Raw genomic sequence first — 15345 nt, forward strand, 5'->3', positions numbered from 1 at the left:
ACAATTAAGCTCTCTCTCTCTCTACTTGTGTAAAGCACCTTAAAACAACCACAGTGAACCAAAGTGCTGTACAGATGAATAAATAAAAACCAAAAGAAAAGAATGCAAGTGTTTAGAGAACGCAAACCTCCGTCAAGCACCCCGAACAGTGTGCATGTGTGTGTGCATGTGACTATTTCTTTTTAAACTGTGGACATGTTGCCTGTTTATGTCGATGTGGTCGAGGAGTGAACCATAATCAGTTGTTGGTTTCTTTACATGTTGGAAGAGGCCATATTTGTTCATCATTTTTATGATTTTTTGAAAATGGTGCATAAAAAATACCATAACAAGTCAACAGAGCATAAGAGAGGAGAAATGGAGCGGAACGATATTTCGTACAAAGTTGAAGCTTGGTACCAGTCATGTGTATGTCAAATTAAATTAAATTCCAATCAATATTTGTAGAGTTATAATGAAAAATGTGTGGTAAATGGGATTTTCAGTGTTAAATGTAAATGTCCACAGAGCCCACATTCCACAGTGGATGTGGACAATTTTGTGCCAGATACAAGATACTATTATAAGCTACGGGTGGATCAAATTGGAGGCTAATTGGAGTCGTTTTGAATTTCTTTATGAATTTTTGAAAATTGCTCAATGATGAGAGATAGGAAAATTGTAGATTTTGTGACCTTGCTGTGACCTTGAACTTTGGCCTAATTAGCCCAAAATGTAATGGGTTGGTCCCAGGGCCTAGGCCTATCTGTGGGTACAATTTGGTATAGATGGTTGGAATAGTTTTCCTGTAAAGTTGCTAACAAACAAACAAACAAACACACAAACAAACACACAAAGTGATCACAATACCTCCTGGCGGAAGTAATAAAAATACAAGAACAGATCAAGGATATAAAACAGCTGTACAATTAAAAAACAGTGAAATAAAAATACCAAGTAAAACAATAGAATAAACATAATAATACATTCAAAGTGGACTGTTTGACAGTACTAGGACAGGATGTGTTCTCTGAAGAGCTGAGTGTTCAAGAGCTTTTTGAGGATAAGCAGGGACGCCCCTGTTCTGGTAGTGCTTAGTAGATCCTACCACCAACGTACAGGGGTTGGACAAAATAATGGAAACACCTTAAAAAATCAACAAAATATAATTTAATATGGTGTAGGTCCGCCTTTTGCGGCAATTACAGCCTCAATTCTCTGAGGTATTGATTCATACAACTTGTGAATTGTTTCCAAAGGAATTTTAAGCCATTCTTCAGTTAGAATACCCTCCAACTCTTTTAGAGACGATGGCGGTGGAAATCGACTTCTTACTTGAATCTCTAAAACTGACCATAAATGCTCAATAATGTTGAGGTCTGGGGACTGTGCCGGCCATACGAGATGCTCAACTTCATTAGAATGTTCCTCATGCCATTCTTTAACAATTCTAGCTGTATGGATTGGGGCATTATCATCTTGAGGTGAAGGTGTTTCCATTATTTTGTCCAACCCCTGTAGAACCACCCATGAAAAGAGCCTGGATTGTCTATGTGTCTATGTGTGTGTGTGTGTGTGTGTGTGTGTGTGTGTGTGTGTGTGTGTGTGTGTGTGTGTGTGTGTGTTCACCATTTCTTATTAGAATTACTAAACAATACTGTGCCCTGGATCCGTTTTCCTTTAGAATGCTGCTGCCTAAAACCATCTGAGCTGTACTTCAACAGTATTATCATAACTGCAGTTCCACAGAATAATAATAATGTACACAACACACTGACAGCGTTTGCTGGGGTTTGTTTGTGTTCGTCTTATTTGAGGACACTGCGCTGCTTTGTCATGCAGCCCACAGCTCTCACTTACATAAGCGGTCACATTCAGCACTTTACTCTCATTATATTTAGATCTTCATATACAATTACTGAAATTCAGATTTATGTCTTGTTTTAAGTCACACAAAGATAATTTCATTTTCTCATCTAAATCAATTTAATTCCAAATAACCTTTTCTTGTTTGTAGATTAACTTTGAAATGCTGACAGCTGTTATTAAAAACCATAAACAACCAATAACTGAAAGCATATGCAAATGAGATCCAATAAGCAGTTTGAGCTGCTTAATGAAACCATGGATGGATGGAGTCTGTGGACGCAGAGGCTCTGATGGGACTGCACTGACCTCTACTGGAGGAACCGCACAATAACACATTCTATGGTTATTTATAGTTTTTTTATGAAGTGGATGGAAATGATGAGTGCACAAAATAATAATTCCCCTCATTAATCTGTTTCCCACAGTGACAATTTAGTCTTTTTCCTTGATAGTAAATTTAGTAAATTCATTTTTAACCCATAAAGACCCAGTGTTTCCATGGTAACTACAGAGCCTCTGAACGCCCAAATGGGTCATATCTGATGACCATGAATAGACAAAAAACGGCCTCCACCTCCCCCCACTGGTGCGTCAGTGGGCAGAATGCAACCCCCAGCCGCACCACTCCCCCCCTCTGCCTCCCATACTTCAGTGATGGACCTGACACCCCTCCCCCAGCTCTCACCTTCACTGATGACCAGGTTTGGAGACAACTGAGGAAACTCCACTCAGGTAAATCAGCAGGATCGGATGGACTGAGCCCCCCTGTCCTTTAAAAAAAAAAAAAAAAAAACACATACAAACAATTACAAAGTCAGCTTACTATCACCTCAAGAATATTTCTAGGATTAAAGGACTGATGTCGCAGCAGGACCTTGAAAAACTTGTCCATGCATTTATCTTTAGTGGAGTTGACTACTGTAACAGTATCTTTTGTGGTCTGCCTAAAACGTCTATCAGATGACTGCAGCTGATCCAGAATGCTGCTGCTCCAGTCCTCACTAAGACCAAGAGAGTGGACTACATCAGTCCAGTTCCGAGGTCTCTACACTGGCTCCCTTCTTATGAGATTAAACTGTTAATTCAAAGTTTAATACTGTAAAAAAAAAAAAAAAAATTAAATAATAATAATAATAATAATAAAACAAAATAAAATTACTGACAATTAACTGTAAAAGAAGTATTTGTTCTGTAAGTTTAACAAGACTTATTTGTTAATTGACAAATATCTTGTGTAATTATGGGAGGTTTCACAACAAAAATGTTGAATAAATGTATTTTTGTGAATGTATAACATGTATAAGCACTGATAAACTGTCCAAATACAGTTTTTATCAGTGGATTGTACAACTGAGTCTCATTGAAAATTATTTATATATATATTTATAGGTAATTTGATTGTTTTAATACATGAAAATATTCTTTATTAAACATTAAAAAGTAAAAAAAAAAAAAGCAAAATCTCATGTAAAGTTAGGGCAAAAAAACGTATTTTAATTATGGAAAATTACCATATTTTTATGAGATGGTTATTTTCCGTTATTTTACAGTATTTTTTTCGGCACCCCTGCTGCCGGAATAATACCTTTTTTTTTTGTTTGTTTGTTTGTTTTGTTTTGTTTTCAGTGCAGGCAAAAAACAAACAAACAAAAAAAAAACAAACAGATTTTCTGGTCTCAGGCATGGAGATGGTTTTACTGATGCCACATTATTTTCAGTGTCCTGACTGGAACGCCAACTATTTGAACTATTATGATCCAAACAAACAGAGCCCAAGCTTTTAATTTGGAACATGGGTGTCAAACACATTTTAGTTCAGGTTCTACAGACAAACCAAGATGATCTAAAGGAGCCTGGACCAGTAAAATAATAACACAATGATCTATAAATAATGTGTGAACTCCTTCTAGTCCACAGGGACCATGAAGGATTGGATAAACTGTTGTGTCGGTTTCCGTAACCAGGTGAAATCCACTCCACAGGTGGTTGGCCCATAGAGCCTCCTACTGGCCTCAGGTTTTGTCATTTCTAACTATCGACCTGAGTTCACCTCTGCACCATGATGAGGTACGAAGAAGAAGTGGGGACTGCTATGTCCATAGGCGTTCCAACTTCACAACTGCAAACTTTTCTCTTTGTTTTAGTGCAAAAAAAGTAAAATTACATAATAAAAATGTTTCCGCTTACAATTATTCTTTCACAAAAAATGTGAATAACCTCAAAATCTACTGCTGTGGAAAAAAATCTTAGACCACCTGTGTTTTATTCAGTTTCAACCATGACCAATGAGGTCTCTCCCACCAAATACGCCATTGTGCAGACTGTCAAAGATTCAGACAGTGTCGTGTGCCTGCTGCGTACCAAGGTTATAATAGTTTTGGATTTTTCATTATAGTTTAGTTTTATTTAGTTTTGACTTTTTTCAGTTAGTTTTAATTCGTTTTTAGAGCAGGTTTGCTAGTTTCTATGAGTTTTCGTTATTTTCTAAATGCTTAGTTTTAGTTTAGTTTTAGTTTTTTTATATCTTTTATCTTCTTCACCGTCGTATTCAAATAAATCCTGGAGGATTCTGTTGGGGTTCTGTAAATTGGCTTAGAGTCTGGTTTTGACCAACTCTGTATATAAAGTGTCATGAGATAACTTTTTTGTGATCTGGCGCTATATAAATAAAATTTGATTGATTGAGTGATTTGATTGGTTTTCCCCTGTAAGTTGCTTTGGAAAAAAGCGTCTGCCAAATGTATAAACATAAACATAAACCTAAATCCCAGACAGGACTCTGCTGCTTTCTCCCAACTTTAGTCTCCATGTTTCCAGGTAGAGTGGGGACCAGAAGACGAATCTAAACCACAAGTGACGAGAAGTGACGGACCATTAAATATCATATGGTGCCGCTAGGTAAATTTGCTTGAGGAAAATAAATCGATTTCATATCAATCTGACATTGACAAAGACGAAAACGAAGGGAATTTTATCTATAATTTTTATCGGTTTTAGTTAGTTTTGTAAGCACACAATACAGTTTCAGTTAGTTATTGTTTTTTTTCTTTTAATTATAGTTTTTATTTATTGCAGTTAACGAGAATGTTTTTACAATTCTAGTTTTCGTCATTTCGTTAGTTTTTGTTAACGATAATAACCTTGCTGCGTACCAACCAAACTGGAGCCCATTTCACTCCTTTATCATGATGACGGGGCCATCACTTTCAACCACAAATATGAAGGGATGGTGACGGCAGAGTGTGGATGCAGATAGTCCCAAAAAATAAATCTATCTATCTATCTATCTATCTATCTATCTATCTATCTATCTATCTATCTATCTATCTATCTATCTATCTATCTATCTATCTATCTATCTATCTATCTATCTATCTATCTATCTATCTATCTATCTATCTATCTATCTATCTATCTATCTATCTATCTATCTATCTATCTACACCTGTGGAAAAACATTCTTAGCCCACCCCTTGTTTTCTTCAGTTTCTTCTTCATTTTAATGCCTGGTCCAACTAAAGGTCCATTTGTTTGGACAAATATAATGATAACAACAAAAATAGTTCACGGTAGTTTAATTTCAGAGCTGATATCTATCCATTTAACATGTTTTCTTGATAATAACCAAAATCCCTTCAGTTCTTCCATCAATATCTATTGCATTGTACTGACAAAAACAGTGCTTTTAGACACTCCATGTTTTCTTTTCTGTCTGTTTTTGTCACATGATACACACAGGAGTTAGTACTAGATTACAGAACCATTGTTTTTGATGACTTTTGGTGGTCGAATAATTTTTTTCCGGGACTGTATGTACAATCTAAGAGCAATTTTAACTAGAAAAGCACACAGTGAGCGCAGATCTCCACCAAGGCAGATCAGTCCCCCCCCCCCAACCAGATCACCATCAAAATTATATATAAATATTGTATTCATCATTTCTTCAACATTTCCTGAAAATTTCATGAAAATCCATCCATAACTTTTGGAGTTATCTTGCTAACAGACAAACAGACAGACAAACCCCGTTAAAAACATAACCTCCGTCGTTACACTTAGCGGAGGAAACAATAGTGTGCCTCAGTTTATCATTTACACATGTACATTATAACGTAGAGAACACAGTGGATCTACAAATACACAACACATTTAGAAACAAGCATCTGCAACTGAAAAATATAGCATTTAACCTTACACATTGTATTATATTGTGTTATGAATGAAAAAAATCACTTATGGAAAGTGCAGACATTTTTAATTACATCAAATACACAACATGTGTTCATGGATAAACATGAATGTATGTATCATGGATCACAGATGTACTCATACACATTCATAAACATATGGCCATGTGTTGACGAAAAACAAGCCGTAACTCTACACAGAATCATAGTATTATTCCTGCCGTTTCCATCCCCTGGTTTAGGTAGATTTTATTCTTCATTGCTGCCGTCCGTCTCCTCACTGACGTCTGGTGAAACCCTTTGGATGAAGTCCACCAAACTGCTTCCCATAAAATACTGTTGCGTTCATTCTGGTCTGCGTAAAAATTAAAGGGCAGAAATTGCATTTAAATCCCAGCAGGCCATTTTTATAATGATTACAGAAATGATCTACAATGGCATTTCCCATACATTTCCTATTCCTTCCTATATATATATATCTTCAGAGCTATATATATGTTTGTATATTTAGAGTTTTTTATATATGTTTTTTTTTTTCTCTTTTTCTGTTGTAATGATCATTTCTTTCTTTTTATTCTACTTCAATGGAGTGACGGTAATACTCAGTAATTTCCCCCTGGTGTTAGTAATATGTTCTGATTTTACACCAATAACACTGGTCTACAAGGAAAATGCTTCCAGAATAAAAGTAATGAAATTTTACCACATGAGAGTCATTGATAAAGAAAAATCAAGTCAAAAATGCTGGTTGGCTGAACTTTCCAAGATACAGCCTTGGGTCAAAATGTGAAATTCAAGAATTAACGAGAGAATGGGTTTGACTCAAAAAGAATATTTGTCTCAGAGCTACAAGATCTACTTCAAAACACTGTCTGCACATTAGAATACATTCACTTTACAGGTTCTATTTAGTGGAAGATTTATAAAATTATTATATAAATGTACATAAACCAATGTATATGTGTAATAAGACTTAATCATATACCTTGAAAACATCAGCAAACCGGCACTTTTGTCATTTATTTTCCAATTAATCTTATTAAAATACGTAACATTTAGCACATTTAATCTCTGAAGCAAATCATTCCTAAAAAATTGTAGACCAGTGATATTTACATGGATTGATAGGATTAGTGCAGGGGTGTCAGACTCATTTTAGTTTAAGGGCCACTTTCAGCCTAATATGATCTAAAGTGGGCCGGACCAGTAAAATAATATATATAAGAGGATAACAACTTTTTAGTGAAAAAAGTAAAATTCTGTAATGAAAATGTTTAAATCTATGAACTGTACTTGAACATAACATGAACAAATACTAACAACCTGAAAATTCAAAGTGCAATGCTAGCAATATTACACTTTAGTTTATCATTTATACATGTGTATCACAACATACAGATAACAGATTATCTACAAATACACAAAACATTTAATAACAGGCAGAATATTTTTAAAATTCCACATATGTCTATTAAGACATTTTAGGTCATTCACATTTTTTTTAAAAGGCTAGTCTGTAAATGTAAACATTTTTGTGAAATATAACTTTTTTTACACTAAAACAAAGAGGAAAAAAATAGCAGTTTTCATTATTTATAGTTTATTATGATAGTATTTTACTGTTCTGATCCAAGGTTCTAATACTTTTGGATTTTTCATTATAGTTTAGTTTTATTTAGTTTTGACTTTTTTTTTTCTCTAATTACCTCCGCCAAGGAGGTTATGTTTTTGCCAGGGTTTGTTTGTCTGTTTGTTTGTTTGTTTGTTTGTTTGTTTGTTTGTCTGTCCGTTAGTTGCAACATAACTCAAAAAGTTATGGACAGATTTGGATGAAATTTTCAGGGTTTGTTGGAAATGGGATAAGGAAGAAATGATTAAATTTTGGTGGTGATCGGGGGTGGGGGGGCCCACGGGGGGGGCCACTGATCAGCCTTGGCGGAGGTCTGCGCTCTCCGAGTGCTTCTAGTTCAGTTAGTTTTAATTTGTTTTTAGAGCAAGTTTGCTAGTTTTTATTAGTTTTCATTATTTTCTAAATGCTTAGTTTTAGTTTAGTTTTAGTATTAATTTTAGGTTTGTTTTATCTTTTATCTTCTTCGCCGTCATATTCAAATAAATCCCAGACAGGACTCTGCTGCTTTCTCCCAACTTTCGTCTCCATGTTTGCAGGTAGAGTGGGGACCAGAAGACGACTCTAAACCACAAGTGAACACAAGTATTGGACCGTGAAGTGTCGTATGGTGCTGCTAGCTAAAATTGCTAGAGCGAAATAAATTGCTTTCATATCAATCCAACATTGACAAAGACGAAAATGAAGGGAATTTTTTCCATAATTTTTATCCGTTTTAGTTAGTTTTGTAAACACACAATACAGTTTCAGTTAGTTATTGTTTTTTTCTTTTAATTATAGTTGTTATTTATTTCGCTTAACGAAAATGTTCTTACAATTCTAGTTTTTGTCATTTCGTTAGCTTTTGTTAACGATAATAATCTTGGTCTGATCCACTTTAGGTTGAATTGACCTAAAATGATTCTAACATCTTTGATCGTTAATATTTTCAGTGTAATTTTTGTATTTCACAAATTCATCCCACGGGCCAAATTGAAGCCTTCGGTGGGCCAGATTTGGCCTCCGGGCCTCATGTTTGACACCTGTGGATTAGTGGATCAACAAGTATTAAACAGTTTAGATCAGTAGAAGCTTTAGCTCAGCTGTGGATATTAGGGTCTTTATGGGTTCAAGTGTATTTATTATAATTGAATGTTATTTAAGTAAATTATTCTATAGGATTGTTACACATCTATGAGTACATTTTGCTGTCCTTGGCTACATACACTGTGGGAGCAAAAAAACCTAGTGTACATAAAAGTTGTTGACTGTGTGAAGCAGCTGGGGGCCAGTGGAGGACCAGTGGAAACCCCACACTAAGGCCCTAGACGGCTGACTGGAGCTGACAGTGATGAGCACTAAGCCATGTCATGGCGTTACAACAACCAACTTGTTTAAATCAATAATTTATTATTATAGTTGTTTAATACATTACAAAACTGCAGAACTTTAGAAAACAATTTCATCAGTGAGAAATAACAGGGGTGTTAGAAATATTCAGATCCCCTACTGATGAACACTAACACACCCTCTACAGAACACCACTGTCTGTAAATGAAGTGCATTCCAACACTTCCCTCAGTTAAACTAGTATTTGTATACTATGTAAAAATGTGTACAGCTGTATATAATAAGGGGAGTCATTTGTCCATAATAAAGGTAAATATGAACTAGCATCTAATTCATCTGAATCAAACTGCTGCTGCATTTTTAAAGAGCAGTGTATTCCAACACTAACACAAATTATCTAAACCACTAGAAGTACAGATGTTTAGAGGATTTAGAGGAACTAATGCAATTTATTTACTCCAGCAAATGTAATCATAATATAAAACTAAAAAGTATTCCTAAAATGCTCCTTGTTGTTTCCGTGCAAAGCTACTGAATATTACTCAATATTAGCTCTCTTTGTCTCAGACTCATAGTTAAGTCGACTTTTCTGCAGCCAAGTCTCCTTCTTTTGTTTGTTTTCTGTTGTTAATGTTATTATTTCATATGTGATATGCAATACTCTGCACTGTTATGTGAAACTGGATTTGATGTGGCTGAAGTTGCAATGATGCAAAAGAAAAAGTCATGGATAAGCCAACGGAATGCATTAAAAACTAGAAAAGCACTCAGAGAGCGCAGACCTCCGCCAAGGCAGATCAGTGCCCCCCCTCATTTGTTCCTTGTGCCAGTATCAACATTTCCTTAAATTTTTATCCAAATCCGTCCATAACTTTTTGAGTTATCTCGCACACACACAGACAAACAAACAGACAAACCAACACCGGCAAAAACATAACCTCCTTGGCAGAGGTAAAAGTAACAAACCTGCATTAATAAAATACAGTCTTTATTTTGTCAGTAGTAGTTTGTCGTAAACATGCACCACACACTGAAATGTGTCTTCTGCCTTTAACCCATCACTAGATCATGCATCACACACACTGCATGCTGAGAGCAGTGGGCTCACCATGTCAGGCGCCCTGGGAGCAATTGTGTGTGTGTGTGTGTGTGTGTGTGTGTGTGTGTGTGTGTGTGTGTGTGGTGCCTTGCCCAAGGGCACATCAGCTAACAATTCCCTGCCAGTCCAGGGAATCAAACCGGCAACCCTAAGGTCACAAGCCGACATCTCCAGCCAACTCTAAAAATGTCAAAGGAGTATTTGCAAATTTTGGGAATAAAAGTAGTCTAAGTAGTCATTAGAAAAATAAATATTGCAGTGAATTACAAAACAAATACCCAAATGAATTATGGGTACCTGAGGAGTCCACTTAACCATTTATTGGGAGAGTGACTATTTTTGGTCATTTCCACAAGCATTACAAGACAGTGACAGCAACAGTTCCAGTGAGGACAGGGAGTCCCCAATCTCAGGTCCAATGTGGTCTCCAGGGTCTGTAAGGTCCAATGTGGTCTCCAGGGTCTGTAAGGAGGTAATGTTTTCATCAGGGTTTGTCTGTCTGTCTGTTAGCAAGATAACTCAAAAAGATATGGATGGATTTGGATGAAATTTTCAGGAAATGTAGATACTGGCACAAGGAACAAATGATTACATTTGGCGGGGGGGCTGATCTGCCTTGGCAGAGGTCTGCACTCTCCGAGTGCTTTTCTAGTTTTGTTTTGTTTTGTTTCATGTTTAGTGGTAGTTTGTATGTATGTGGGAAGGGTGGGAGGGAGGGGGTTCGGTTGGTTAAACTAAGAAAAGCAATTCAAGACACTGTATCTAAAATGCATTATATATTGTTTTTCCTTTCTCTAATTAAATAAATATAAACTAGAAAAATACTCGGAGAGCACAGACCTCCGCCAAGGCAGTCGCCCCCCCCCCCAATCACCACCAAAATGTAATCATTTGTTCCTTGTGCCAGTATCAACATTTCCTGAAATTTTCATCCAAATCCGTCCATAACTTTTTGAGTTATCTTGCTAACAGACAAACAAACAAGGTAAACAAACGGAGGTAAAAAAAAAAAAAAAAAAAAAGAAAGGTTATGTTCTAATGTTCCACTATACATGCTCCCTTCACCTTTCATGTGCTTTTCTTGTATTTTTTATATATACTTCTTGGCTGTTGTTTTTTTGCCTCTTAGAGGTAAGGAACCAAATATGGTAACTTCACTGACCTTGATTTTCTACTGTAAGCCCGGAATTTGTATTTACTAAAATCCTTTAATTACAATGCACTTAAATGATTTAAGTTTTATGTTACTATAAAATGTTAAGTATATTCTACTAATTTGTAGACATAGTTGAAAGTACGAAAAAGTTTAAGTTGAATGGAATTAAATCACTAAATTTTAGTCCTGACCACGCCTTTTTATCTTCGCATTGCATTGTGGGTATTGGGCATGTTGTTGAAAATGTGTTATTTTTATGTGCAGGGGTTCAGCGGGGTTGTGTTAGTGTTAATTTGGATTTAATGTGTGTATGGCAATGTTTATTGGCCTTTTTGTGTTTGTTTTTGTATTTTTGTAGAGCTGCACCACGAGTCAGAGCCATAGGAAGAACTATGGTTTTCCTGTTCATCTAAGACTGTACAATAAAAATCTTAATGTCTTGTCAAATTAAAAGCATTTCCTGTACTGGCAAACAACATTGAACTAACTTCCATTCATGCTACAATATGTGAAATTGAGTAATTTCATAACTCTTTTGGTCAGGCATAGGATTTTAAATTAGATCAACTAAAACAAATTGTTTAATCAATGATAAATTAATGTGGCTGATATTGAGAAAATTAGTCAGTGTAACCTAAAATGCTGAGTTGAATGGTTGGATAGTGGGGTTGATTTTACAACAGATTTAAAATACAAATAACTTGTCTTTTAGTGTTTTCTACTTAATAGTTTAAGTTCAATACTTTTAGCATTAAAGTTGAACCTACTCAAACCAATTGATTAGTCGATCATTACTCAAATCATTTAAGTGCAATCACTTGCCTCAAATTTTTTGAGCAAACTCTACTTATCCGGGCTTACAGTGTACACAACAATAAAAAAAAGTTTTGAAAAATTTCACAAAAATAAAAAAAAAAGTCTTGTTATGTCCTCCAATAACACACTAATATTAAAATTTAGAATTTCAGAGTATTTCTATGAGTGAACTATAAAGGGTTAAGGGCAGTGATAAAGTAGTTGGACTACATTACACCCACTCATACTAGTATGAGTGGAGGTATGGTTAAGAGTATAGAGAGAGAGAGAGAGAGAGAGACAGAGAGAGAGAGGGAGAGAGTTGAGAGTTATGAGGGGCTGTACGGGACATAATTCATTCTGGCCCTCATCGAGCGTGGCCTTAGTGACATCTCCAAACATGTCAGCACAGCCCTGCCCTCGAAACCAAACCACAAGATCAACAAGGGCAAAGCTGACCACACCAACCTGTCGCCCTTACACAAGAGAGTCCGTCCTCAGAAGGTTGACCTGTCTGCAGATGTCCTCTCCAAAGGATCCATCACTTCTTCTCATCTGACACAGTCTTCGGGTCTGAGTCGTTCAACGTCCACTCATGGCGCCTTCGCTTTTCCTCAGTTGTCGTTTTATCCGTGTCCTTGGTGTCCTGCTCGTGGTGTTGACTGGTTTTTGGAGTTCGTGCAATCCCATCCACACTCCTGAGAACCATCGCAGGGCATCAGCCGGGAGGGATGGGGGTGATAATCCGCTACTTGATGCACAAGACTTCCTGAGCCAGTTTCTTTCCACATTGAACCTGACAGAGCAGAGGCCCCAGCCCAGGTCCTCCCGGCCCAGGCCCGTCGAGGAGCCACCGGAGTACATGCTGGAGCTGTACGAGCGCTTCGCCAATGACCGCACTGCTGTGCCCTCAGCCAACATTGTGCGCAGTTTCAAGAATGAAGGTACAAACTTATTTTTAACAATGTTTGTGAAGGATTTATGCAACTAATGGATGAAGCTTTTTGGAATTTGGGGACTTTTTTCCTTAAATATTACATTTTCATATAAATATTCCGGTATTTTGGTTGGTTTTCATATGTCATATTCAAGTACACGATCTTTACAGAGGTCAAAGGGATATTACTGTAGCAAGATTAAGTCTCTTGTCCAAAAATTCATCTATTATTGAAATATTGTGGCTGATAATGTGACATCAAGCAAACCATGAACGTTGTGCACAATCTAAAGCTGTGATATAAGTTGTAAGAATTTCACAGATATACAAAAACACTGAGATACACTTGTTGATATTTCAATTTCAGATTCCTCCCCATACAGTATTTCAGCCAGGGGTGTAAAAATACATCCCCTGCTCTTCAACATCTCCATTCCGCACCACGAGCACATAAGAATAGCCGAACTTCGCCTTTTTACCCTGATTCAGAAGGCTCAAAGGCCATACGCAAGTCTAGACTGCAAGGTGACCATTTACAAAATAAATGAGGGTGTTGTTTGGACAAGAGAGGTGCAAAGAACAGGGAGAAGGCGGGATAAAGAGGAGGTGGTGGAGATGAAGGATTTGGAGGAACTGGTGACAAAGCATTTTCGTGCCACAGATAAGAGCTGGGTGTCGTTTGACCTGACTCATGCAGTTACACTCTGGCGGAAGTCAGGGTGTGCAACTCAGCGACTGGAGGCTCATGTCACGAACCTGGGGTCAGCGGGAGAAGACGCCACGCAAATGGTCACAGGGGAAAGTTTGACGGAGGTGGACATCAGCAGAAGCCTGGAGGGGAAACATAATGCAGTGATGATTGTCTTCTCTGACGACCAGAGCAGAGACCACAAACAGGAGAAGCAAGAGCTCAACCTGATGATCGAACATGAGAACGACCGCCTCGAAAACCAATTCCAGAGCCAACAGGCGTTCTGGGGGCACGTCAGTCACAACATGGGCCACGCTGACCAGGACCAACACGACCAACAGGCTCTCATGCAACTGCAGTCCAACCTTATCTACGACACGCCTGCCCGGATCCGCCGCAATGTTGAGAGTCAGCCGTGCAAGAGGACCCCTCTGTTTGTTGATTTTAAAGACATCGGCTGGGACACGTGGATCATCCAGCCGCTGGGCTACGAAGCCTACGAGTGCAACGGCGTGTGCAACCCACCCATGACCGATGAGGTCTCTCCCACCAAACATGCCATTGTGCAGACTCTGCTGAGTGTCAAAGATCCAGACAAAGTGTCGCGTGCCTGCTGCGTACCAACCAAACTGGAGCCCATTTCACTGCTTTATCACGATGATGGGGCCATCACTTTCAACCACAAATATGAAGGGATGGTGGTGGCGGAATGTGGATGCAGATAGTCCTAAAAAATCTATCTATCTATCTATCTATCTATCTATCTATCTATCTATCTATCTATCTATCTATCTATCTATCTATCTATCTATCTATCTATCTATCTATCTACAGTTGCGGAAAAAATTCTTAGACCACCCCTTGCTTTCTTCAGTTTCCTGTTCCTTTTAATGCCTGGTCCAACTAAAGGTCCATTTGTTTGGACAAATATAATGATAACAACAAAAATAGCTCATAGTAGTTTAATTTACGAGCTGATATCTATCCATTTAACATGTTTTCTTGATAATTACCAAAATCACTTCAGTTCTTCCATCAATAGCTATGGCAGTGTTTTTCAACCTTGGGGTCAGGACCCCACGTGGGGTCACATGGAATCAAAATGGGGTCACCTGAAATTTCTAATAATTGATTAAACCTCTTTAGCCCAATCAGCCCACCCGCAGGTGGAAAAAATTATATTAATATTCACCTACTATAAAAATATAATAAATCAGGACAATGAATTTTTTTTCAACTTTTGCTCAAAATTTAGACCCTAATGTTAATAAAAGTACATCAAAAGTGTATTTTAGTGCAAACTTTAATGTTCAAACATGATTTTTAATCTTTGTGGGGTGAAATATACGCTATTCAAAATCTCAGACACAAACAATTTATGCATATCATCGTCAATCCAGTCGGAAAAAAACAGGCGAGGATAAAAAATTCTAATTTCTCTTTTAGTTTGTTACAGTTTACTCAGGCATAGTAATAGATACAATATTTTAGACAATGGGAATAGATTCTGTGAGGTCTCTAAATGTCCATAGACACCAACAACATCCATATGAACCTTATTATTGTGAAGGAATTCTTCATTTACTTTGGGTATGACTTTTTAGGTGTTTTTCCCCTGAAAATATGGTCAGGGTTAAACAGGTTAAAAAAAACACAACAACAAAAAAAATCCCAAT

General features: G+C 37.1%; 1 protein-coding gene across 1 annotated transcript; it reads left to right on the forward strand.

The window, feature by feature from the left end:
• The first annotated feature begins 12636 nt into the window (after positions 1–12636).
• Positions 12637–14394, forward strand: bmp10l (bone morphogenetic protein 10, like). Its single transcript, XM_030151097.1, has 2 exons — positions 12637–12985; positions 13346–14394. The coding sequence occupies exons 1-2, from the start codon at positions 12637–12639 to the stop codon at positions 14392–14394; spliced, it is 1398 nt and encodes a 465-aa protein (XP_030006957.1).
• The last annotated feature ends 951 nt before the right edge of the window (positions 14395–15345 follow it).

Source organism: Sphaeramia orbicularis, chromosome 12 (assembly GCF_902148855.1).
Source record: "Sphaeramia orbicularis chromosome 12, fSphaOr1.1, whole genome shotgun sequence".
NCBI lineage: Eukaryota > Metazoa > Chordata > Actinopteri > Kurtiformes > Apogonidae > Sphaeramia > Sphaeramia orbicularis.